Genomic DNA, 26243 nt, shown 5'->3' with positions numbered 1-26243 from the left:
TCATGTTGATCAGTAGACCAGTGTGGCAGGATAAATCAAAGGCAGACATAAAAAGCTGACTTTATTTACCTCTCAGTTCCAACCTGACAAGTGCCTGCATCATTTCGATTCGCTTGCCTTTGCCGCTCACAACATAAACATAAACAAACCTCACAAACAAATGACGAGTGTAATGTGCAATCACAATATTCTCAACAGAGTTAACAAGTCATGGAATAAGAATGAAGAAAGGGTCACTAATTTCATCAATGCAGTTAATGAAATAGTGAAGCCCTATCATGCCTACTCCCACAAAAGGGCTGCTGCTGAAGTGGGGAGACTGACCTAGATCCAAAAGAAGACAGCTCTTCAGAGTGCTTCGAAGATTGAGATAACAGGTCCTGAGTTGACTTTCGGGAGGCCCGTGGCTATTTTCTTGACTGTGGACTGAGGAGAAAGATACAGGTGATTTAAAGGAGAGTATGGTAAAGCAGAAGTTACCCTTTTAGGAGTGAGGAGTACCACAATTCTCTCTTTTTGAGAACCCCCACAGAGAAGGAGCCACAAGCTCTAAGGGGCCATCTCTGACAGCTTTGTCTGCACACAACAGTACGTCAAGCCATTCTGCAGTGAAGTCTTCTGCTAAATCACTGTATTCATTGATTTTCTTAGTGAAGGCCCCAACTGTCCAGTCAAGAAATCTGAACACTTTGAGAACTTTTGCCAATGAAGAAGTTGAATGGCATGCTGAGTCAGTAAGATCCTGCGATGTCTCCCTGGGAGAAAGCAGCGCCTCCCAAGGAAGGAGCTTCTCCTGTAGCGTACGAAAGGTATCTCCTGGCTGTCAAACACAAAGGTGGGAAAGCAAAGGGAGCCTTACCCTGTTCTCTCTTCACCATGAGCCAATCCCAAACCTCTTTTAAGTGCTTTCCTCAATGAGGAGGAAAGAACCCTCTTGGGAAGATGAGCGCCGACATCGGCTTGATTTCTCATAAGAAAAGTAGAGGTGGGCAAAACTGATGCTACTGGCTGGAAGTGGGACTGAAAAGTCGCCAGGAAATATCTCTGTTGATGCTACTGGCTGGAAGTGGGACTGAAAAGTCGCCAGGAAATATCTCTGTAAAGATGCATAAGCTGAAGGAACTGGCTCTTGCACTACATCCTTGTCAACTGAAGAAACTAGGGATAAGGACAAGCCCTTAGAAGGTTTGGTTACAACCGGATTTTATGGAGCAAACCCAGAATGTTAGCCAATTGTTGCTTGATGGATGCCAGTGATGGATCTCCTACCATGGGCACAGAGAAACTTGAAGTTGGCAAAGAGGAAGTCAGGTGCTTGGCTGGTGCCGGGTGGTTGACAGCTGGTTCTCGGGAGCTGGCCATGGACGCTCGGAGACTGGAACTGGCGCTTGGTGCTCAGAGAGAAGACATTGGGCACTCGTGAGATGATATGCGCCTGCATGAAAACAAAGGGTGATTCTTGACTATGGGGTGCTTGGGCACCAAATAGCCAAATACTGGTACTCTGAAAAAGAACGCTTGGGCAAAACGTACTATTGGCAAAAGGTACCCAGGACTGTGCCAAGCACTGCAGAATGGTTGAGGACTGTGAGGAGGATCCTTTAATCTTTTACACGGGTAGTTGAACCTGTTGCACATGCCCAGGCTTTCCGGGTGAGCCTAATCCTTTAAAGAGACGTATGGACAACATGGACAGTGCTTCGTCCCTTCCTTGTAAAAGATTTAAGGATCCTCCTCAGAGTCCTCGACCATCCTGCAGTGCTTGGCACAGTCCTGGGTACCTTTTGCCAGTGGGCAAATCCCACTCGTCTCCCTTGGACCTCCAGTATGTATTCTCCCAGGTTCAGGGGAGTATGACAGGGACTTTCATCTAGGAGAACCAACAGGATGGCCGCCACTTGCACTGGCACAACACTATTCACTTTGTCTATAAGCACCTTTATGGACGCCCCTAATTCAGCCACTGTATTCACCACTAAATCGAACTTACGGTCAAATCTGCATTCGCATTCAGACTGGCAATGAGATCAGGATCGGAAGCTAGGGGGACTGAGGATGGGAGACAAGGCTGGAACAGGGGAAGAAAGAATGGGAAGATCCTCTTCAACACTAGGTCTAGGTATAGATTCTAGGCTACGAGCCCTACTTTCAGCTCTAGCGGCCACCTTCCTCCTCCTATCCCTATTAAGCTTCTCTATGTGGGATTTTAACACCATCCACTGCCAATCATCCCAACCTTTACACTCATCACATGTTAGCTCTTTTCAACATATCTGTCCCCTAAAGTTTGAAAAAATAGCATGAGAATTATAAGTGGCTTTTGTCAAGCTGGTCTTACAACCCTCCCAACAATACCTAATGCTGGAGGAACTTAAATCTGACATATTATATCACAAAATCAGGTGTAAAACAATCTAAACTAAGCTAACAAGCTTGAAGGCTACACAAACAAGTGAAAACTTCATTGAATCCTGGAAGGATAGACCCAAAATACCACTGAAATAAATCAACAAGAGCTACTAAAAACATTTGATGTTTCTTTGAAGGCTGCCAGAAAAGAAGTGAGTTCTTCTGCTTTGTTGTTCCTATTGTTCCCTGATAGTGGGCGGGGTAGTCACCTACACAAAAACAATTGAAGTGCTACTATGATTTTTAAAATTTAAGCTCTTGCATGAATGGAAAATATAGCTGTGTAATTACCTGATAAGTTCCTCATATAAAAAATGCCGTCATGAAAGTGGTCATAAGGATAATGCAGCTGCTTTTCTTTTCCAATTAAAAAATAAAAACTGCATAAAAATAGTTGCTTCATAAACCAAAATCGTTGTTGTGGTTCTGAAACAACAATTCCAGTCCACAAAATTTTGGGTAAAACCTAAAGTCATTAATATTATGCATAGGCAAACCACTGAGACTACAAACATTACGTTAAAGTATTACTGTAAACAATTACTCAATGTGAGCAATGTAATAGTACCTATATAACAGTACTGTTATAATTAAGAAAACAGTACTGTTATAATTAAAAAATCACTTAATAGAAAAAAATCAATGTATTACATGTTATTCTAAAAAAACTGCCCTAAATATGAATTATAAATAGAATGTATATTCAGTAAACTCATTTGCATTAAAATTGTACAAACAACAGTAATTTTACATAGAAATATATCATAACATGTCACAGTATGGTACCTTATTTAATGTATGGATATTGCAGTGTGTGAAATTAACTCACTCAATCAAAAACTGATGCAATTTTGGATCTGATCTCTTCAGAATTGGGTACAGATATGTGAGGTAGTAAGTGGTTTTTTCCATTGTTGGTCTCATGAAGTCACAAAGGTGAGTAACAGCCAATTTTTCCACCAACTCGAAGCCTACATCTTCTCCCATCACCAAAAGGAATGTGATAGCAACATCATGAAACCCCTGAAATAACAGTAATATCATAAAATATACATTTAAAAAGAAACTCCTAAAACAACATATACATACTGTGAATAAATGGTACACAAAACCACCTCATTTCTGGCTTTCCCATTAAAACTGTATATCATACTCATTGAAATGTTTGTAACCGACTCATATAAGGGCTATTTTATTCATCATTGTCTTCTCAGTATAAAATTAATATAATGATTTTATAATGACAAAATAAATTTCTAGGTTCTTACCCTCTATCAACTTGGTGCAGGTTTGACAATTGTAAAATTGAAATAATTGCTAACAACGATCCCAATAGTTACCCATACCCCTTGGAGGGTGGGGTAAGACAGCAAATGTTTTGGTTGTCATTCTTCTCTTAATCTCTTAAGAGGGGAGGGAGGTGGGGAGGGATCTCAATGATAGAGGCTAAGTACCTAAAAAATTGATTTTATCATTAAAATAATTATTTTTGAGATGAAATTTACCCTCCTTCATTAGCTGACTCCAACACTACCACCTACCTAACAAGTTGCGGCAGCACTTCACACCCAAAACAACTACAGTAATAACCCGAACTCACACGAGGTTAGGTTCCACACCCCCTCACACAAGAAGAATTTTCGTGTATGTTTGGCACGGTCTCAAAAAATGCTAATCTCGTGGTAGTGGTCTCACTCGCCCGTTACCATACCGACACTTCTTTTATAGAGTGAGCGAGTCAGTTTGACTGACATTTTCTTGATTTTATTTTTTTCTCTGGTAATATTAGGATTATTTACCTAGAAATAATGAACTTAAGGATATTTCACAGGGCGACACATAGTTTCCGGATACTTACCTAGTGTTAAAGTTAGCTATATCTCCACGCCTATTAGACGAGTTGGCATTCGAACAAAAAATAGAATGGCGGCCCAGATGACTCTCTAGTTTACCTGTTCTCCACCAGGTGTGTTTCAAATGTTTTAAGCTCTTGTCTGAATTCCCCTTGACAGGCCACTAAGTTGTGGGGAGGCTGGGTGGGTCTACTTTAACAGTAGGTAAGTATCCAAATAAAGGGATTTTGACAAAGGAAAAATCTATTTCTGGGGGAAGACCTGTGTCGCCCAGTGAAATGTCCCTATAGCACTCATTTCTAGGTATAAATAAATGCTAAATATACCAGAGAAAAAAGCCATATGGAATGCCAGAGTTACTACCTCCAGCTCGCTCCACCCTTTTTAGGGCGGTCTGTTAGCAGCCAGGGCGAGTGGAAACCACTATCACAGATGCTTTGCCAATTAAGAATTCTCCTCTCTCATCAATCCCCCTCTAGAGTGGCGTCGTTACGAACGTCTACTTCCGCTCACTACTACTACCTCTGCCAAAGAACCCTCCCATTCCTTGAAATTACGCACCCAAGCTTGGGCCAGCTTAAAGGGTGGGGAAAAGGAAAATGAGAGGGATAGGTTCACTGGGCAACACAGGTCTTCCCCCAGAAATAGATTTTTCCTTTGTCAAAATCCCTTTTCTGGGCTCGACCTGTGTCTGCCAGTGAAATAGTAACAGAGAATTGGTCATACAAGCTTGGAAATAAAATGTAAACAAAAATTTATATGAAAGGAAAATAAAAATTCCTTAAAATTATTGTTTTAATAACCAAGGTAAGGATAACAAATTACAAATGATAAAAAGCACCTAATATATGACCAAATCCATACTATCACTAGGAAAATGCAACAGATAATGAACATAAAAACAAACATATTAATAAACTATGTATCATGGTTACAGGAGTGGTTGATGAGCAATCCAGTCCGGAACAAAAGGCAGAAAGGCAGGGATTACAAGCGAGGCAGGTATATGAGAGTGAGTACCAAAATGATACTTAATAGCAAAATAATAAAATCACCATTTTAGAAATGACAATTTGTCGAAAATTGCATTTTTCCTAACTATACAAACCTGAGGTCCTTTAACAATAGGAAGGTAACTAGCGGCAGCTGGGACGGTCGTAACGTTCTCGAACAAGGGCGAGAACGGTAGTTAACTGCTTGTCCGATCGTGCGCGCGCCCGCGCGCCCGAGAGGTGAAGAATCACTTTTGCTTTAGGCCATGCAAAAAGTTGCAGAGTGAGGGGTGGCATGAGGTGGGACTATATGTAAAAGGACCTCAGGTTTGTATAGTTAGGAAAAATGCAATTTTCGACAAATTGTCATTTGTTCCGATACGTAATACAAACCTCGGTCCTTTAACAATAGGAAGACTCACTTCTTGGTGGGAGGAATCTGAGTCTTTTTGGTGAACAGACTGGTGTTCGTCCAACCCTGGAGTGCCTCCCTGGTCGTAAGAGCAAGGGAGGGATCCAAACCTCTGTCCGATTGATCGGGGTGTGCACCGCAGGATCAATGGTCAGACCTCTGGGCCAAGTACTAAGAGAGAGGCAAGCGTATCTCTTCGTACCAGCAAGCAAGAACTTGTTCCTGTTTGCAAGAGACAATCATAAAATGATGGGTTTGTCTCAATTTGGCATCCACTTCCTCCCCCTTGTTGGAGGAATGGTGGATTATTTTACTCCTATCCCTACTGACAAAGGGATAGGATGGTGCTCTATTGAGTAGCTCTACCTCATCTCGTCCTTACCCAGCAGGGTGACGACCGTGTCCCTCTACCCAAAGGTAGAGGGAAGAAAAAGATGGAAGAGGAGCCAGTCACACTCTCATTCCTCATCCATTCTTACGGTCACACCAGGACTCGATGCTGTTCAGCCTGCGAGGGTCTGGGTTAACTACACAACGTGTTGAGCAACCACCACGGTTCCCAAGGAAAAAGATCCAAGGAACTGTGGGCAATATCCTGAAGGTAGAAGGAGGTGCATGCGGTCCGGTTGGACCAGCGCCTGCCTTCATTACCTGCGCCACGGAGAAGTTCTTGCGGAACGCGAGAGAATGATGAAGAGGCGTCCACACTCATCCTGGGTGTCGAGTTTCTTCAGACAGCTCCGTCGCACCTTCACAGGACAAAGCAGCATAGCCTTCGTATCGGAGGCGGTGAAGTCCATTAGGGAGGGTATGTGAAGGACTCGAACCAATCGTCAGTTACCGAAGGGTTCTGAGTCTTCGCTACGAAGAAATCGGTACGAAATCGAGCGTCACAAATCCCCATCCCTTTGTGCTTGACTTCTCAAGAGAAGTCATGCAGTTACCTAAGACGAAAAGAAGGGAATAGTCGTATGACCTATCCCTCTTCTCGACTTTGGTTATGTACAGTACTCATACTGACAAGCTATTAAGACGAAGTAATGATTGCTCTGGAACAACGAACTAAGTCCAACAGCATAGTTCGTAACTGACTCGGGCGCTCTGACAGCTGCCGACTGACTGGTTCGGAATCAGTAGAGGCAAGTTGTCAAGACATCCCGGGTAAGTCACGTGACCTTCGCCTTTAAAGAGTTATGCTGAGACCAAACAAATAAAATATTTGTTAGTCACCGATGCCGGACGGCGCGGCGATGATTCTCTTAATGCATAAGCTCAAAAGGCGAAAGTCAATTGCCTTCAAAAGACCGAGGTCCCTGATGGCAAAGAAAATCTCATAGACGTTGAATCTCAGCTTAAGGAGAAAACAACACTATGTGACGTTGAAGACGAAGGTAGGCAATGAATGCAACCTACGTCTTCCAGCTGAATCGAGAAAAGGAATCTCAAGATTCTAAACCTGTGCTTACAAATGACTGAAAACGCTAACCGCCATTTCATTGCTGTAAGTTGTGCAATGAAAGCGGGGCATTCTTCAGTAATGAAACACAGGGGAGAGCCGCTTGAAGAACTGCTTCATGGGCAGAACGTTTGGAAGTAGAGCTGGCAGGTGTGGGAGTAGGCGATGTCTTTCAATACATCTGCTAATCCGGGGAGAACAATGAACAATTGTACACCTCCGAATAAAAGATATTTTGAGGACAAAACTCAGATTCCGCAAAAATCATTCGCATTATCGGGATACGATGATGCAGCAAGAGACTATTACAGAATTCTGTTACCGTGCGGTAAACAGAAAGATGAGAGTCGAATAGATATCTCTGTTTAAAATTCTCGCAATACCGAAGACGATGAATACTAGCGTTTCACAGCAGTAGATGGTCATTCATGTATGCGAGAATCCCCGTTAATCAGAGACTTAAGTCCGTGATTGTTGGGCAGAGATACGGTTGTTATTCAATCAAAAATGGTGAGAAAGACATAAACAACCGTCTATCTCAAAGCGGCAGCTGATACTGAAATGCCCTCGGCAATTCAATACGCAGTAGCGTCGCTGACTCGTCATCCTGAGTGCCAAGTAATCCTTTCCACGAAGGAATGTGTTCGGCTAGAACCACCAGCATAAAAAGATATGCTTCGAGAACTTATATTTTAAGCGAAACGAATTTCGTAAATATAAAAGCTTAAATGGTGTTGTTGTGACAACACCATAAGTATATAAAATTGAAACTGGAAACTCCTGGAGGTTGCAGGCAACCCGGGTTGCAGTTCAATTAGAATACTTTTCGTCTAAGTCGCAATCCGTTGAATAACCAGGATATGCGCCTACCCCTCGGACAATTCAACTGCTTAGCAGAATCATGTCGCGAGGTTAATATACGTAGTATATTTGTAGGATTCTGAACAACGATCTCCATCCTAAATTCTTTCCTTCAAGAAAACAAAATAAGGATTGGAGATCGACCACCTTCGTTCCCTATTAAAAGAGAGTGAAGGAGAAGTCTTAACTCGAAGGAAGCTTCAATGGTGAACAGAATACTAAGACGATAGTTCCAGCCAAACTGGATATTCCCGTCCGTTCTTCTCTATTCCAGGTTGGTCGCCTACTGTGAGATAGTCTTCTTTCAGCAGCAGTCCTTCTTCCTAATGCTAGAAATTCCAGGAATTCGAGCATAGGCGAGGTTCCCGATTATCGTGTAACATATCGGGGGATTCTCGTCTCGCTCACTTTGGACCGTGGTCTCGCCTAAGTGTTTGGAGATCGTAAGAAACTCTAACACTCTGAATGCGCTAGAAATTCCGTAGAATTCTAAGCAGTCTGCGAAACCCCCACCGAATTCGTCAAACGATATCGGCTGGTGTCCTCTCGATTCCCGTAGAAATCGAGAATGGGGCAGGATCCTCCTCAACGACCGGGCTTACGTCAGGTAGGACCCGAAGGTCCCCCCTGGTAGCGCAGTCCCCAACGTGGGATCCTACAGAGAAATCTCTGTAGGATCCTTCCCTTTTCCCCTCGTAGCCGTAAGGAGAGAGGGAATGGGGGAGGAATTGGATACTCGCTCGCCTTCCAGTGGAACTAGCAGTTGGAGAAGAGTAGGAGCAGCCATCGCCTTGCAGGGCCGATGGCCTCTCAGAGTCTGGGAAAACGTATCGTCAGGAGAAAAAAAACGTTTTCCCGAGGAGGGTTACGAACTCTCACTGTAGTAAGGGTCTGCCGCCACTTGTGAACGTCGTCTGGGTGGGGCTGATCGACACCTGACAGGAGAGAGCCGATACCGTCCTCCGACTCATTCCAGTCCTCGTCGAGGTCGAAACCTCTCAGGAGGACCGAAGGAGTATTTAAATACGGTTGTCCGAAGACACGTAGAGAAAACGCCGCTGTCGCAGTGAGGTAGAGGAGGTGGAAGTAGCTTGAGCGACCGGCCAGAACTGAGAGAGCCTTCTTGTCCGGAGACGAGAGACTCTGGTTCAAGACAGAATCGGCAAGCTCCGATCGCGGCATACCCACCGTCGGTTTGGGGTTCCCTCTCGGGCCCCAAAACGACTCGAGCAGAGACATGGGCTCTGCTGGTGGGAGCGGCGATCCTTCCCCCCGGTCGTTGTGCTGACGAATCAGTGCAATAACCTGGGTAAAGTTACTCTGAATCTCGGAAGTTACCAGCGTCTTGAGGAGTAGGACCGTCCAGTCCCTCCAACAAGAGCAGCGCTCCCAGGACCCTCCTCCTTCAGAAGAAGGACCAGCAACAGATCCCTGACGGTTGCCTCCAATCACTTGCGCGTACGTCCTGGTTGGTCCTAAGACCAACCTGGCACGTGCGGCGTCGTGACGGGATCGTGAGCGGCGCATCTCTCACGATCACTCCTATATACCTCGCTCTTCCTGGCGTATGCCGAGGAAGTTGAAGGTATCGGAGAGACAAGAACTGACGCTACCCCCACCCCCTCTCCCCCTGACGGTCGCCTCCAATCACTTGCGCGTACGTCCTGGTTGGTCCTAAGGACCAATACGTGGCACGTGCGGCGTCGTGACGGGATCGTGAGCGGCGCACCTCTCACGATCATCCTCCTAGCTACCTCGCTCTTCCCGGTGTAGCCCGAGGAAGTTGAAGGTAGTGGAGAGACAGACCTGACGCTCCCCCCCCCGCTCGCTGGCAGGACAGCGTACTGTGGGGGGCTGCAGCCGATCACCAACCCGCGGTGGGGATCGATCTGCAGGCCATGGCCGTGCCGCTCACCTGTGGCGAGTGGCTCGACTGAGCACGTCGACCCCGGTCCCGTGCGTCAGAACGAGCTGCTGCTGGTCACCGGTATCCGCCCGGACTCCCTGTGGGAGCGCGGTCAGGTGACCTGCAGAGCTCGCTTTCGCCGTGAGACCGGTGAGCGTCCTCGCGGCACGTCAAACCGCTGGTACCAGCCGAGGCTGGGTACCGTCGGTCGAGGGGACCTGGGGGACCTCTTCCCAGCCTCAACCCGTGGCCGGTCAGAGACCGTCACGTCCACCCGAGGTACCGGCTGGTCGCTGCGAGAGCGGCCGCTGGCCTGGCGAGAGTCACCTGAGCGGCTCTCGACAGTCTTCTGCTCCGTCCTCGGTCCTGACGCTGAGCGAACTCAGGCGTCTTAACTTTGGCTGCACGGTCACCGAAGGAGCATCGTACACTCGGAACTTCTCGCGGACGAGAAACCGAGCCGGTACCTGGCTTAGCAGCAGAGCTGCCAAGACACGGCTGAGGGTGTACCAGCGGTAGCCAGACACACCCTTGGTCCCCGTCTTCTTCTTCTTCTCAGAAGGGGAGACGGGCCCCGTTTCCCCGAAGGAAGGCAGGAGGACCAGCAGAAGAAACCCCCCCGTCACACCGGAATGTGACGAGCCCTTCGAAGTTCCCGAAGGAGTCTTCTTAGGGGGAATAACAAAACCCGGTTACCAGCTGGTCGCTGCGAGAGCGGCCGTGGCCTGGCGAGAGTCACCTGAGCGGTTCTCGCCAGCCTCTGCTCCGTGCCGTGGTCTTGGCGCCGAGCGAACTCTGGCGCCGAAACTTTGGCTGCACGGTCTCCCGAGGGAGAACGTACACTCGGGATCTCCCGCGAACGAGAGACCGAGCCGGAACCTGGCGTAGCGGCATCGCCGCTAGCAACCAGGCGAGGAAGTACCAGAGCTAACCGATACTCCTCTGGGTCCCCGTCTATCTCTTCCTTACGGAAGGGGAAGACGGGCCCCACATCCCCGAAGGAGCAGGAGGACCAGCAGAAGGACCCCCCGTCCCACCTCGGTGGGACGGGCCCTTAGAAGTTCCGAAAGGAGACTTCTTAGGGGTGGGGGGGGAGGCAGCTTCTTTCTTCTTCGGCTTATGGGCCTTAGAAGTCGAAGGGGAAGAGGCAGCAACAGACGAAGACGAAGATGACACCTTCCTCTTCTTCGTCAGCTCACGCAGGACAGTCGTCAGGTCCTCCATCCAGGCCGGAGTCGGGCCTATTGCTGAAGCAACACGGCCCGACTGCACCTGTCCGGAAGGACCTGGGACTGGGGAAGACACACCATGGGCAGGACCAGCATGGACAGGCGCAGGAACCAGGAGCGACAGGAACAGCAACCAGCTCAGGAGTGGCAGGAACAGCGGCAGCGGTAAACACAGAAGGGACAGCCAAGCAGTAGCGGGAACCACAGCAGCGACAGGTACGGCAGGCCCAGCCATCGCCCTCGTAGAATCATCGGCAGCCAGCGTGGTACTGGCGGCCGGCGGTCCCCAGGGGCGAGCTGCTGGAACAGCGGAAGTCTGGGGCAGGCAACACGAAGAAACACAGGCGGCGGCGGCATACCCCAATCCTCGGTACGGCGGCGACCGGCCCTAGAAGCGGCAGACGGCGTCACCGACACAGCATGGGGAGTGTAGACCAGCGGGGGGAAGCAGCATAAGCGGCCGTGAAGGTTGTAGTGGAGACCACTCCAAGGTCACCGCCCCAGACCTCGCTAGACTCTGCAGCAGATCGTGGATGCTAGGCACGCCCTGCAGCCGCATGGTCCATACCTGTCCAAGGTCGTCTCCCACGGCTGTAGCACCTGCGGTAGCACAGACAGATTAGTAAGAGGGGTTCCCTCACGCACGGGGGGGGAGACATGCCCCACCCCGAACGGAAGGAAGACCCCAAAAACAAAATACGAGGAAGCTGAGCGGGGGGGCAGGAAAGAAGACGAAGAATCGGATACCAGGGAGTCGCGGGAGAGCTTTCCGACGACTTCCTGGCAGACCTTCGCTTCTCCCCTACCCCCGCACAGCAGTGAAAAGTAATATGAAAATGAAACAGAATACTGCACTTGCGATTCACTTCATAGAACTTAAAGAGGGAAAAATCAATTCCCGGTAAGAGCGAAACTTGATCCATAATAATATGATGCTATCAAATAAATATATGAAAATGAACAATACTGCACTTGCTATTTTCACTTTCACAGCAATAAATCGTAAGGAGATTAATCCCGGGTAAGAGCGGAAATTGATCCAAAATTAAATTTGATGCAATTAATAAATGAAAATGAAAAGAAAACTGCATTGCAAATCCACTTTCATTGCATTCTATTCATACAAAATAAGAGGCTCTTGCCGAGCGCAATCAAGCTCTCGGCAACGAACGCACAGCAAAAATATAATGAAAAAGAGTACTTACTCTTTCAATTACACACTTTCGCCCAAAATACATGACTCGCGCGAGTGCGCCCGCCCTCGGCACCGAGACATAATTCAAGGGTTCAATTCATGAAAAGAGCGGAAATCGCCGTCTCTACGGCGATAGCTCCATGTTGATTCATAATTAAGTAATGAAAATGAAAACAGTGTACTTACAGTTTCATTTTCAAGTCAAAACCAAACCATAGTAAAACACAATATAAACAAAGCCATACGACGATGAAGCGGGCAGCAGAGCGATGACGAACACGTCCTTCACACCCGCGGCCGAAAGCAAAAGTGATTCTTCACCTCTCGGGCGCGCGCGGGCGCGCGCACGATCGGACAAGCAGTTAACTACGCGTTCTCCCTTGTTCGAAGCTTACGACCGTCCCAGCTGCCGCTAGTTACCTTCCTATTGTTAAAGGACCGAGGGTTTGTATTACGTATCGGAACAATTACATAACTAGGCCGTATCAGGGGAGACAATGTTCCCTGCAGCCACTGCCGAATATTTAAGGGCCTCTAGAGTTTTCAGATAGTGGCGTTTAAATACTGTCAGGGATTTCCAACCCATAAATTTTTAAGATCCTCGAAGTTCATATGATGAAAATAATTAACTGAGGTAACCACTGCCCGGATATCATGGACATGAGGGACTGAATCCGGATTGGCTTGTTTAATAAAAATAAAGAATTTGTTGTCTGATGGCCTTCAAGGAAATGGTTTTCCACCATTTTCTCTAATAAAAAAGAGGACCTGAAGACTTTTTAGTTCTGCCCAGAGAGATTTTAATGTAATAATATGACATAATGTGGGCCTGTGAAAGAGGGACAATCTTCCATGAAGACCACCAGTTTTGTGGGTCTTCATTCTTTGCTAAGAATTTCCAATCTGGAGAGAGCAGAACTTCTCCTAACGGGAGAAAATCAATGTGATTTGGTTCTCTAGACAGAGCCGACAATTCAGATATTCTGGCGCCTGAGGCCAGACTCATTAAAAATAATGTTTTCCTGAGAAGGGTTATATATGAGCATGATTCGTTATCAGTATCTGAAGCCAACCTGAGTACGTCATTTAAAAACCAAGAGACCGCGTGAGGGCGGTCTACCGGTCTCAGACGAGCACATGCTCTAGGGATAGACGAGAAGTACGAATCTGTTAAATCAATATTAAAGCCAAACTGAAATATCTTCCTCAAGGCAGATTTAGTTGTAGTAATGATACTAGCAGCTAGGCCTTTTTCGAACAGTTCTAAAAAATGAAATTGTCAGATTCGTAGTCATCTTTTGGACATCTGATTCTTTTAGAAAGATGGCTAGCTTCCTTACTGCCGAATCATACTGCCTGAGTGTTGATTCTCTTTTGTCTGACTCCACAAACAGGGTGTTTAGTGGGTCAATACTAGCATCCTTCTGTGCCGCAAACTTCATGAAGTCCATAAAGTTAGGGCATTCAGAATTCTTGAGGAAGCTGACACAGTCTGAGTTTGTACTATTTGAGTCAGTTTTGGGTTGGGAATCCTTCTGGGATGGAGTTTCAACTCTAGTAAAAGAGGAAACCAATTGCTCTTCGGCCAGTTGGGTGCTACCAATGCTGTCTGTCCTCTGAAAGATCTGAGTTTGTGTAGAACTTTCAACAAGAGATTTATTGGCGGAAATATGTAAATCTTCTGCCAATTGTTCCAGTCTATGGACATCGCATCTGTGGCGTGAGCCAGAGGATCCAGATTGGGAGCCACACAACACGGAAGTTTGTGATTGGACTCCGTGGTGAACAGGTCTACCTGAAGGCCCGGGATTTGTTGGCAAATCTAATTGAATGATTTTGTGTCCATGGGCCACTCCGACACCAGCGGAGTTGTCCTGGACAGTGAGTCCGTGATGACATTCCGTACTCCTGCCAGGTGAGTGGCTGACAGGTGCCAATGAAGTTTCATTGCCAACAAAAAGATTGCAATCATCACATGATTTATTTGGCTCGACTTGGAGCCCCCTCTGTTTATGCAATAAACTATCACTGCACTGTCCGAGACTAGTCTGATTTTTCAGGGTCAGAAAAATGATATTGTTAAGATACAATAAAGTTTTATACATACTTACCTGGCAGATATATACTTAGCTATGGACGACGGAGTCTATAGCTAAGTATATATCTGCCGGGTAAGTTGCATGTATAAAAATGGCCATTGCCTCTAGTGCGTTGATGTGGAACTGGCGGAATGTTGTCCTTGAACCTTCTTGTACTGAGAGTAGCCCCCCCATCCGCTCAGAGAGGCATCCGTGTGGACTATCAGAGACAGCGGGGGAAATTGTAGTGGCACTGATTTGGAAAGACTCCGGACTTCCGTCCATGGGCGGAGTCTTTTCCTTAGTATTGGCGGAATCAAGGAGATTTTGTCTCTGAACTTGTTGTTGGCTCTTTTCCGCCATGCCCGATTTATATTCTTCAGTCTGGCTTTCAACAGAACATCTGTTATTGAAGCAAACTGAAGTGAACCTAAGATTCTCTCTTGGGTATGACGAGAAGCCCGTTTGTTCTTGAGGAATTGTCTCGTAGCTTTCGCTAACTCTCTGCACTTCTTTGGCGGAAGAGATAGTTTGTGTGTGGTTAGGTCCCATTAAATTCCCAACCATTGAAAGAGAGACACCGGAATGAGACGGGACTTTTCCTTGTTTATCTGGAAACTCAGGTAGTCTAGGAATTTTATTACTTTGGCTGTTGCCTTGCGACATTCCTCATCGTTGGTTGCCCAAATGAGCCAGTCATCTAGGTAAGCTACTAACATCACCCCCTGAGCTCTTAGTTCCTACACTACTGTCTTCTAGTTTGGTGAATATTCTGGGCGCAATGTTGAGCCCGAATGGCATGACTCTGAACGAGTATGCTTGTTTTCCTAGTTTGAAGCCTAGGTATGGAGAGAAGTTTCTTGCTATCGGTACATGATAGTAAGCGTCTGTAAGATCGATAGAGGTGGTGACGACCCCACGGGGAAGTAAGGTCCGCACCTGCGAGACGTTAGAATGCGGTACTTGTCGCATTGAATGTATGAGTTGAGACGGGACAAGTCCAGAATCACTCTTCATTTGTCCGAGTCCTTCTTCGGTACACTGAACAAACGTCCTTGAAATTTCAGGTGACACTTTCTTTATTGCCTTCTTTTGAAGAAGGTCTTTGACATAGTCTAGAAGGTCTGCCGTTGGAATCTGATGGAAACTGACTGGTGGAGGAGGCCCTTTTTTTCCATCTCCACCCCAGACCTTTTGATACAATACTGTGGGCCCACATACTGAAGGTCCAATGGTCCCGGGAGAGGTACAGTCTCCCGCCTACCTGCAGAGACTCATTGACTGGTTGAGGTCTTACTTCCTCTGCCTCCTCTGAAGCCTCTGCCTCTTGAGAGAACTCTAGAGCCAGCTCTCTGCCGGTAAGCACCTCTTGCTCTGCTACCCCTTGCGTGCCTATTATAGCCTCGAAACGCCCCTTGTGTTTCAAAGGAGGCGTTGAAGGCTGGGGAAGTCACAAGGGCAGCCGAACTCGAGGGCTGTTGAGTCGGTTGACTCTGCAGCAGAACAAACTGCTGCTGTGGTTGTGCCTTAGATGTCGAAGGCTTACTCATTTGGGAGACAGGAACTGCCTGTACTACTGCTTGAGCCTGAAAGGTCTGGAAAGACTGATACTTCCTAGGCCTCTTCCTACATTTGGCTTGTGGTCCGGGGGGTCTCGAACTTCCTTTTGATGGAGGAATTAGCAAAGACATGCTTCCTGCAGGCTCGTCTAGCCACTATGAAATCATACAGGTCCGATTGATAAGCCTGCAGCAGCGACTTCGTCAGGACACGGAATAGAGGCTCCTCTGCAAAGACAGAAGCTGTCGACTCTGCAGTGGTGACTGAGTTAATTGACCTGCTCAGCCTGCATCTTGCTTGGAATTCCGCCTTAATCATGGTATCTGGAATTCTAGCCAAACGTTCACTGAATTGTGTGGAGGCACACTCCGGATCGAGTTTGTCCACTGTGAACGTTGCCGGAGCACCAACCCAACACTCCAGATCTCCCGGAAAGAGCAAAGAGGTAGCCTCCGTCTCTTTAAGCTGAGGCATGGGTTTATCCTCCATTCCGGCTTGCAGTGTCAATTCTGCGATCTTTGATGTGCAAGGTGTCGGGATGTTATCCGGCGCTACGAACATGGTATAGCAACCTTTGTGAGGCGTCAACTTGGTGTTGACGCACTCCCATTCCGTAAGGGTGCGGACCCATGCCGACTGAGCCTGATCCCTAGGGTAGATCACTTCTCTTTCGGGACCTTGTCTACCCTGACCAACGCTTCCTTGGCTAGCCTAGCATAGCCCGGGAAGGGGAATTGTAGGCCTGGCGGGAAGAACTCATAGTCTTCCACGAGTCGGGTTCCGTAACCCTCAATTGTAAGCCTGCCCTCTGAAAATGGAGCATGTAGAGCCAACCGCCATGGGTTGCTATTCTCAAATGGTGGGAGCTTGGATGCGTCCGGCACCGCAAAGGACTGCGGTGTGCTTCTGGACTGGATAAATCTGGCCACCAATTCCTCCTGGGTTTGCAATCTTTGGGCCAGAGACAGGATGGACTGTCCGGATGTCTCTAGACCCGGGCCGAGTTGAGTGGACATCGATTGAAGTCTCGAGTCCACTACTTCGCTCATCTTCTGCAAGAAGTGGCGAAAGCCTCCTGGTTGAAGCCAGACTCCATCGGTCTGGCTTTAGAAGTCTTAGCTCTCAACCCCTTGGGTGGGGGAGTAGCTTTGGTCGAGGAAGTCAAAGGCTTGGGGGCCAATGACGAACGGGCGGAGCCTGCCGGAGAAGGCTTGGCTGGTCTAACCGCCTTCGGCAGAGACTTCGTCTTCAAGGTTTTCACCTTGGGGATTACCGAGCCCGACCTATTCCCAAAGGTCATGGACTTCCCAGAGAAGCCCTGAAAAGAAGGAGGAGGAGGAGTTGGGCTGAAGGAGATAACGTTAGTCCCACGATTACCTGCCTCACTTACCTCCCTACCTTCCTCCTGGTCCTCAATGGCCATGGGCTCTCGATGCAGGCTGATGGCCGCCACCTCCTCAGTCATATCATCGCACCAGCCCTCTTGGTCCTCCGGAGGGGCTTGGGTCTCTTGGCGGATCCGCTCTATAATGGGAGCCACTACTTCCACCGCTATTGCTGCCGAAACCTTAGTGTTCGGGTAGAGGAGGACACACATCTCCTCCGACAGTACGTAGGGTTGGCCGGATCCAACGTTCCTCCCAAACCCCCCTACCCAGGCCTTAAGGGTCGTCAACGAGGAGGCCTTGAGTGTCAGATCAACCTGTAAGAGATAATCAAATCAGGTTCCCCAGTGTCAGGGACTTTTCCTCGTTATCTAGTTTGACTTATGCGCAATCAATGTGTAACATAGAATTCAGAGTAACAATGAGGCGAGGATGCTACCTACCGACTTATCTATCATGTTCTTAATGAGGCTGTAACACACCACGCAGGCTTCTGGGTGCCAGATCAAGAGTCCCTCCATACGTCTTATGAAGGACGGCTGGGCACCCCCATCTCCTGGCAGCGAACCATCTGTAAATTGGAAAGATACAGGAGTATCATCAAATAATGCCCGCCGAAGTTATTTCCAGCGGTATGTGTTCACTTGAACTAGTTACTTAACTAGCTAAAGGTAACATCAACACTATAATCAACTTATTTCTTATTAATAAAGCTCTGGATGTCTCCGCCTGCTCCGGAATCCATACTCTGGGTATTGCCAAAGCTATAACTGGCGGAGTTGGCCTGATACAAGCAGAACAGGGAAACAAGGCAAAGCCTAAGCCTGAGTCTGATCGCACCGGAGTAGAGTAGGAATTCCCAACCAATTGAAAGCGCATTCTCTAAGCCTAGTTCCGCCCCCACCGGAGTGGGCAGCAGCGTTAACATAGAATACGGAAAACAGAGCGGCGGGAACAACGGTACGTAGAACTCCAGTGTATACATCCTGGCACATGTGATGGTAGACCACACTTCACCGGAATAAACACAGGCCCGGAGACATACCAACAGAAGCTACATAATAAATTTTCTTAACATTGAGCTCCGAATGTCTCCGCCTGCTCCGGAATCCATAATCTCGTTATCACAAAAGCTATAACCGGCAGGGTTGGCCTGATACGATAAGAACATGGAAAATAGGTAAAACCTAAGCCTGAATCTGATCGCACTGGAGAAGAGTAGCAGTTCCAAGTCAATTAGAAACGCATCTCTAAGCCTAGTTCAGCCCCCACTGGAGTGGGGAAGCAGCGATAACAATAGAGAAGTACGGAAAACAGCGCGGCGGAACAGCTGTACGTAAACTCCAGCGTATAGCCTTCTGGCGGGTGTGATGGTAGACCACACCTCGCTGGAAAAAACACAGGCCCAGAGACATACTAACAGAGATTACATAATCTACTAATCCCCCAATCTCCTCCGACTAATCCCCAGGACAGTGCTCTACACTCTAGCTATTGTTCATCAGCAGGATTACTTGGGCAGCGAGCTAACAAAGCAGCGCCGGAACGAGTCCGGGACGGGGGGGGGGGGGGGGGGGGGGGGGGGGGGGGGTGTCTGGTGGAGAGTGGAAGAGTCTTAATCGCCTGGCCACAGCAACCGATCAGTGAATACCACTTCTCGAGAAGCCATTAACTAGCCTGCTACTAAAGGGGGCAGAAGACGGTAGGCCAACTGACACCCTAAACAAGGCAATGGCCCAGGCTATACTCAACAAAATTAATTCATAAAATAATTGATGAGGAATTATTGGAAGTACTGACGAAAAAGGCGGGAGAAAACCGCACCCAACTAAGATCCCAGCCTAACCCTCCGAAATCGGTACAGATCTGGTCAGGTAGGCTAAGATGGCTCCTATATGGACGTCACGAAGAGGACACCTAGAACCTAACTCAACCCTCCAAAATCGTAAGATAGGCCTAGCCCCTACATACGTAACAAGAGAGGAACTCTCTAGTCCTGGGCCACCCTCCAAGCAAACATATCTGCCTGGTCGGGTTGGCGGTACTAGGAGCCACTAAGGGTGGTGGGATATAGTCAACCCACCTAGCCCACCCTCCAAAACCTAGCCTAGGTCTGGTCGGATAGGCTAGGGTAGGTCATCGTGAAGAACTCCCAACCTCATCAAATATAGCAATACAAGATTATAATAAAAAACTAAACTAGAAACATACATGCACGAGCACCTCGAATAAAATAGGAATCTTCACCTCTTAAAACTAAACTGGCGTACCGCTAGGCTAGCCTGGGACGCCTAAACCACAATACTCGCACATAACGTAGTATGAAGCATATCACCGTACGCACGTAAGGGAACCAACTCGCTCCTGAGTGACTGATGATAACGAAAAAGGCCCTATAATAGGCTAATAATGTAACAGTAAAATATACGAAAACAGTAGCCTATACAGTGAAGTGCTAAACGGTGAACAAAATTACACAGCGAAATAAAATTCTGATATAATCGCACACGCGGCCAACCATGCATCCAAAATGGCTGACTCGGAAGAGCGTCATGACCGGCTTCCATGAACAAGTCTTAAAATAAGGGCAAAATATTGGATGCATCGGTGCCCCATCGCGCTCAAAAAACAATAAATGGAATACTCAACTTAGATGAAGAAGCTTCTTGATGAAGGGAAGACATGATGCTTCGCAAAAACACTTCCTGGAAACAGCGAAAACGGTGCGTGTAGACACGAAGAGTGCTAATTCAGGAATGAGGGTTCTTGGCAGAGGTAGTAGTAGCGAAGCGGAAGGTAGACGTAACGACGCCTCTCTAGAGGGGATTTTGAGAGAGGAGATCATAATTGGCAAAGCATCTGTGATGGTGGTTTCCACTCGCCCCTGTGCTATACCGACGCCCTATGAGGGTGAGCGAGCTGGAGGTAGTAACTCTGGCATTCCATATGGCTTTTTTCTCTAGTATATTTAGCATTTATTTATACCTAGAAATGAGTGCTATAGGGACATTTCACTGGCCAACACAGGTCGAGCCCAGAAATAAATTTTATTATGAAAATTTATATTATTTGAGAAGAATCTTACCTACTGTTAAAGTTAGCTGATTCCCACATTAAGAAAAGGATGGTGGGTAGTGCAGCTGGACAAAAATCTGCTCAGCATTTGAGCAGCCATTCGGGCTAAAGGTTTCTTGCATGAAACCCAAAACATTCTTGTCTGATACAGAATCCTTTCTGGATTTGACTACCACCACAAATTGGATTCCATTCAGGGAGCAAGACTCTCATACATATGCAGCAGCAAAGAGCAGCCTTGCAGAGAAGACTGCTTTGATTCAGCCAGAATGAAACACAATTGATATGAAGGACCCCTGTACCTAGGTCTAAAAGCCCTATAAAACAACAGTCACTTCAAATAAATATAGTAGTGCCTCAGGATAAAAATGAATCCATTCCAAAGCGGCCTTCGTAACCTGATTTTTTCGTATCTTGAACTACGTTTTACAAGTAAATTGCCTAATTCGTTCCAAGGCCTACAAAAACACCACAGTAAATTTTATATTAAGCTAAATTGACCAATAAACAATGAAATACAACAATTTGGACCATTCAATACCTAACATAAACATGACAATTTGTCCAAAATTGCATTTTCCTAACTATACAAAACCTGAGGTCCTTTTACAATAGGAAGGTACTAGCGGCAGCTGGATAGGTCGTAAGCTTTCGAACAAGGGGTTCGGTAGTTAACTGCTTGTCCGACAGGCGCGCGCGCGCGACTGGGAGGTAAACAAATCACTTTTGCTTTTGGCCCAAGCAAAAACTGCAGAGTGAGGGGTGGCATGAGGTGGGACTATGTGTAAAAGGACCTCAGGTTTGTATAGTTAGGAAAAATGCAATTTTGGACAAATTGTTATTTGTTCCGACACGGCATACAAACCTTCGGTCCTTTTACAATAGGAAGACTCACTTCTTGGTGGGAGGAATCTGAGTCTTGTGAACAGACTGGTGTTCGCCCAACCTTGGAATGCCTCCCTGGTCGTAAGAGCGAGGGAGGGATTCAAGCCTCTGTCCGATTGATCGGGGTGTGCACCGCAGGATCAATGGTCAGACCTCTGGACCAAGTACTAAGAGAGAGGCAAGCGTATCTCTTCGTACCAGCAAACAAGAACAAGTTCCTATTTGCAAGAGGCAACATAAAGTTATGGTTTGTCTCTTGTTGGCATCCACTTCCCCCCCCTTGTAGGAGGAAGTGGTGGATATTCGCTCCCATCCCTCGTGAAATGGATAGGATGGGCTCTGTCAAGTAGCTCACCTGCATCTCGTCCTTATCCAGCAAGGTGATGACCGTATCTCTCTACCCACCGGTAGAGGGGGAGAAAAAGATAGGAAGAGAAGCCAGTCACTCTCATTCACTTCATCTATTCTTACAGTCACACCAGGACTCGATTCTGTTCAGCCTGCTAGGGTCTGGGTTAGCTACACAACGTGTTGAGCAGCCACCACGGGTCCCAAGGAAAACGATCCAAGGACCTTTGGGCAATATCCAAAAGGTAAGGAGGAGGTGCCAGTGGTTTGGTTGTACCAGACCCCTGCCTTCAGTACCTGCGCCACGGAGAAGTTCTTGTGTAACTCGAGGGAGTGTACTTCTAGGTCATCTTGGTGCTGACGAAGTATCCTCAACACTCAGCCTGGGATGTCGAGTTTCTTCAGAAAGCGCGACCACAGGACAAAGCAGCATCTTCCTTCGCATTGAAGGCGGTGAAGTCCATTAGGGAGGGGATTGTGAAGGACTCTAACCGATCGTCAGGAACCGAAGGGTTCTGAGTCTTCGCTACGAAGTCGGTACGACATCGAGCATCACGAATCCCCATCCCCTGGATGCTTGACTTCGCAGGAAAAGTCATGCAATTACCTCAGAGGAAAAGAAGGGATGGTCGTGATGACCTATCCATCTTCTCGACTTCGGTGATGGTCCTGTACCTATACTGGTCTATCCGTCTGCAGCGACAAGTGTCTCACATTCTCCCTATCCCCATTGCAGTGAAGTTCTTCTTCTCGGTAGTGGATAGGACACCCGACACTCAATGGTGGGCTGTCGATGGTATAGGTATTGTGACAAGCCGTTAGGACGAAGAAAAAAAAAGACTGTATGGAACAATCCGAACTAAGTCAACAGCGAAGTTCGTAACTGACTTGGGCGCTCTGACAGCTGCCGACTGACTGCGTTCAGTAGGAGGCAAGTTGTCCAAGCACCCGAGCAAGTCACGTGGACCTTCGCCTTAAAAGGGTTATGCCGAGAGACTAAACAAATAATTTGTTCGTCACCGATGCCAGAAGGCGAGGTGATGATTCTCTTAAGGCATGTGCCCAACAGGCGAAAGTCAATTGCCTTCTAGAAGACCGAGGTCCCTGATGGCAAGATATCTCATAGTATAGTTGATTCTCAGCTAAGGAGAAACAACACTATGTGTCGTTAAAGACGAAGGTGTACAGAAAATGCAACCTACGTCTTCACAGCTGAACCGAGAGAAGGATTCTCAAGATTCTGAACCTGTGTTACAAAAGACTGAGAACGCTAACCACTATTCATTGCTGTCGGTGAGGATCGTAGTTGCAATAAAAGCGAAGCGCTTTCAGTAATGAAGACACAGGGAAATACTGCCTGAAGAACTGCTTCTCATGGGCTGAACATTTGGAAAAGTAGAGCTGTCATGTCAGGAGAGTAGGCGATGTCCTCTGACACATATGACAATTTGTCGAAAATTGCATTTTTCCTAACTATACAAACTGAGGTCCTTTAACAATAGGAAGGTAACTAGCGGCAGCTGGGGAACGGTCGTAAGCTTCGAACAAGGGAAGGGGAGAACGGTAGTTAACTGCTTGTCCGATCGTGCTGCGCGCGCGTGAAGAATCACTTTTGCTTTAGGCCCATGCAAAAAAGTTGCAGAGTGAGGGGTGCATGAGGTGGGACTATATGTAAAGGACCTCAGGTTTGTATAGTTAGGAAAAATGCAATTTTCGACAAATTGTCATTTGTTCCGATACGTAATACAAACCCTCGGTCCTTTAACAATAGGAAGACTCACTTCTTGGTGGGAGGAATCTGAGTCTTTTTGGTGAACAGACTGGTGTTCGTCCAACCCTGGAGTGCCTCCCTGGTCGTAAGAGCAAGGGAGGATCCAAACCTCTGTCCGATTGATCGGGGCGTGTCACCGCAGGATCAATGGTCAGACCTCTGGGCCAAGTACTAAGAGAGAGGCAAGCGTATCTCTTTCGTACCAGCAAGCAAGAACGTTGTTCCTGTTTGCAAGAGACAATCATAAAATGATGGGTTTGTCTCAAATTGGCATCCACTTCCTCCCCTTGTTGAGAGGAAGTGGTGGATATTTACTCCTATCCCTACTGAAAGGGATAGGATGGTGCTCTATTGGAGTAGCTCACCTGCATCTCGTCCTTACCCAGCAGGGTGACGACCGTGTCCCTCTACCCAGAGGTAGAGGGAAGAAAAAGATGGGAAGAGGAGCCAGTCACATCTCATTCCTCATCCATTCTTACGGTCACACCAGGACTCGATGCTGTTCAGCCTGCGAGGGTCTGGGTTAACTACACAACGTGTTGAGCAAACCACCAACGGTTCCAAGGAAAAAAGATCCAAGGAACTGTGGGCAATATCCCGAAGGTAGAAGAAGGGGTGCATGCGGTCCGGTTGGACCAGGCGCCTGCCTTCATACCTGCGCCACGGAGAAGTTCTTGCGGAACGCGAGAGAATGATGAAGAGGCGTCCACACTCATCCTGGGTGTCGAGTTTCTTCAGACAGCTCCGTCGCGCCTTCACAGGACAAAGCAGCATAGCCTTTCGTATCGGAGGCGGTGAAGTCCATTAGGGAGGGTATTGTGAAGGACTCGAACCAATCGTCAGTTACCGAAGGGTTCTGAGTCTTCGCTACGAAGATCGGAACGAAATCGAGCGTCACAAATCCCCATCCCTTTGTGCTTGACTTCTCAAGAGAAGTCATGCAGTTACCTAAGACGAAAAGAAAAGAAGGGAATAGTCGTATGACCTATCTCTTCTCGACTTTGGTTATGTACAGTACTCATACTGACAAGCTATTAAGACGAAGTAATGATTGCTCTGTAACAAACCGAACTAAGTCCACAGCATAGTTCGTAACTGACTCGGGCGCTCTGACAGCTGCCGACTGACTGGTTTGGAATCAGTAGAGGCAAGTTGTCCAAGCATCCGGGTAAGTCACGTGACCTTCGCCCTTTAAAGAGTTATGCTGAGAGACCAAACAAATAAAAATATTGTTAGTCACCGATGCCGGACGGCGCGGCGATGATTCTCTTAATGCATAAGCTCAAAAGGCGAAAGTCAATTGCCTTCCAAAAGACCGAGGTCCCTGATGGCAAGAAAATCTCATAGACGTTGAATCTCAGCTTAAGGAGAAACAACACTATGTGACGTTGAAGACGAAGGTAGGCAATGAATGCAACCTACGTTCTTTCCAGCTGAATCGAGAGAAGGAATCTCAAGATTCTAACCTGTGCTTACAAATGACTGAAAACGCTAACCGCCATTTCATTGCTGTCCAGTGTGCAGTGAAAGCGGGCGTTCTTCAGTAATGAAACACAGGGGAGAGCCGCCTGAAGAACTGCTTCTCATGGCTGAACGTTTGGAAGTAGAGCTGGCAGGTGTGGGAGTAGGCGATGTCTTTCAATACATCTGCTAATCCGGGAGTGACAATGAACAATTGCACACCTCCGAATACAAGATATTTTGAGGACAAACTCAGATTCCGCAAAAGTCATTCGCATTATCGAGATACGATTGCAGCAAGAGACTATTACAGAATTTCTGTTAACCTGTGCGGTAAAACAAAAGAAAGATGAGAGTCGAATAGATATCTCTTGTTTAAAATTCTCGGGCAATAAACCGAAAGACGATGCAATACTAGCGTCACAGCAAGTAGATGGTCCATTCATGTATGCGAGAATCCCCGTTAATCAGGAGACTTAAGTCCGTGATTGTTGGGCAGGAGATACGGGTTGGTATTCAATCAAAGCAGGTGGAGAAAGACATAACCAACCGTCCATCCTCAAAGCGGCAGCAGGGTACTGAAATAACCTCGGGCAATTCAATACGCAGTAGCTGTCGCATGAACTCGTCATCCTGGAGTTGCCAAGTAATCCTTTCCAACGAATGGGAATGCGTTCGGCTGTAGAAACCAACGAGCATGAAAAAGATATGCTCGAGCAAGCAATATTATTTTGCGAAACGAATTAATTTCGGTAAATATAAAAGATCCTTAAATGGGTGGTTGGTTGGGACAACACCATAAGTATATAAAAATTGAAACTGGAAAACTCCTGGGAGGTTGGCCAGGCAACCCAGAGTTGCAGTTCAAATAGAATACTTTTCGTCTAAGTCGCAATCCGTTAGAAAATAACCAAGGATATGCCGGCCTACCCCTTCGGACCATTCAACTGCTTAGCAGCAATCATGTCGCGAGGGTTAATATACGTAGTATAATTTTGTAGGATTCTGAACAACGATCTCCATCCTAAATTCTTTCCCTTTCAAGTAAAACCAAAAATTAAGGATTGGAGCACAACCACCTTCGGTCCCTCTATCAAAGAGAGTGAAGAAGTTCTTCCTCGAAAGGAAGCTTTCAAAGCTATTTCAAGGTGGTAACAGAATACTAGACGATAGTTCAAGCCAAACTGGTAATATTCCCTGTCCGTTTCTTATTTCTTAGTTCCAGGGTTGGTCGACCTACTGTGAGAATAGTCTTCTTTCAGCAGCAAGTCTTATTCCTTAATTGCTAGAAATTCCAGGAATTTTGAGCATAGGCGAGGTTCCCGATTATCGGTTGAAACATATCGGGGATTCACGTTCGCGCTCAC

The 26243-nt window shown here is 47.2% G+C and overlaps 1 protein-coding gene across 1 annotated transcript in view; it reads right to left on the bottom strand.

Annotated features, from left to right (window-relative positions):
• Positions 1–26243, bottom strand: part of LOC135202176 (TBC1 domain family member 20-like) — a 170241-nt gene that overhangs the window by 124835 nt on the left and 19163 nt on the right. Inside the window, exon 4 of the mRNA XM_064231430.1 lies at positions 3239–3432. Coding sequence (XP_064087500.1) covers positions 3239–3432 — 194 coding nt within the window. The remainder of the gene's footprint in view (positions 1–3238; positions 3433–26243) is intronic.

Source organism: Macrobrachium nipponense, chromosome 30 (genome assembly GCF_015104395.2).
Source record: "Macrobrachium nipponense isolate FS-2020 chromosome 30, ASM1510439v2, whole genome shotgun sequence".
Taxonomy (NCBI): domain Eukaryota; kingdom Metazoa; phylum Arthropoda; class Malacostraca; order Decapoda; family Palaemonidae; genus Macrobrachium; species Macrobrachium nipponense.
The sequence above is the reverse complement of the archived record's forward strand: the minus strand, read 5'-3'. Positions and strand labels throughout refer to the sequence as shown.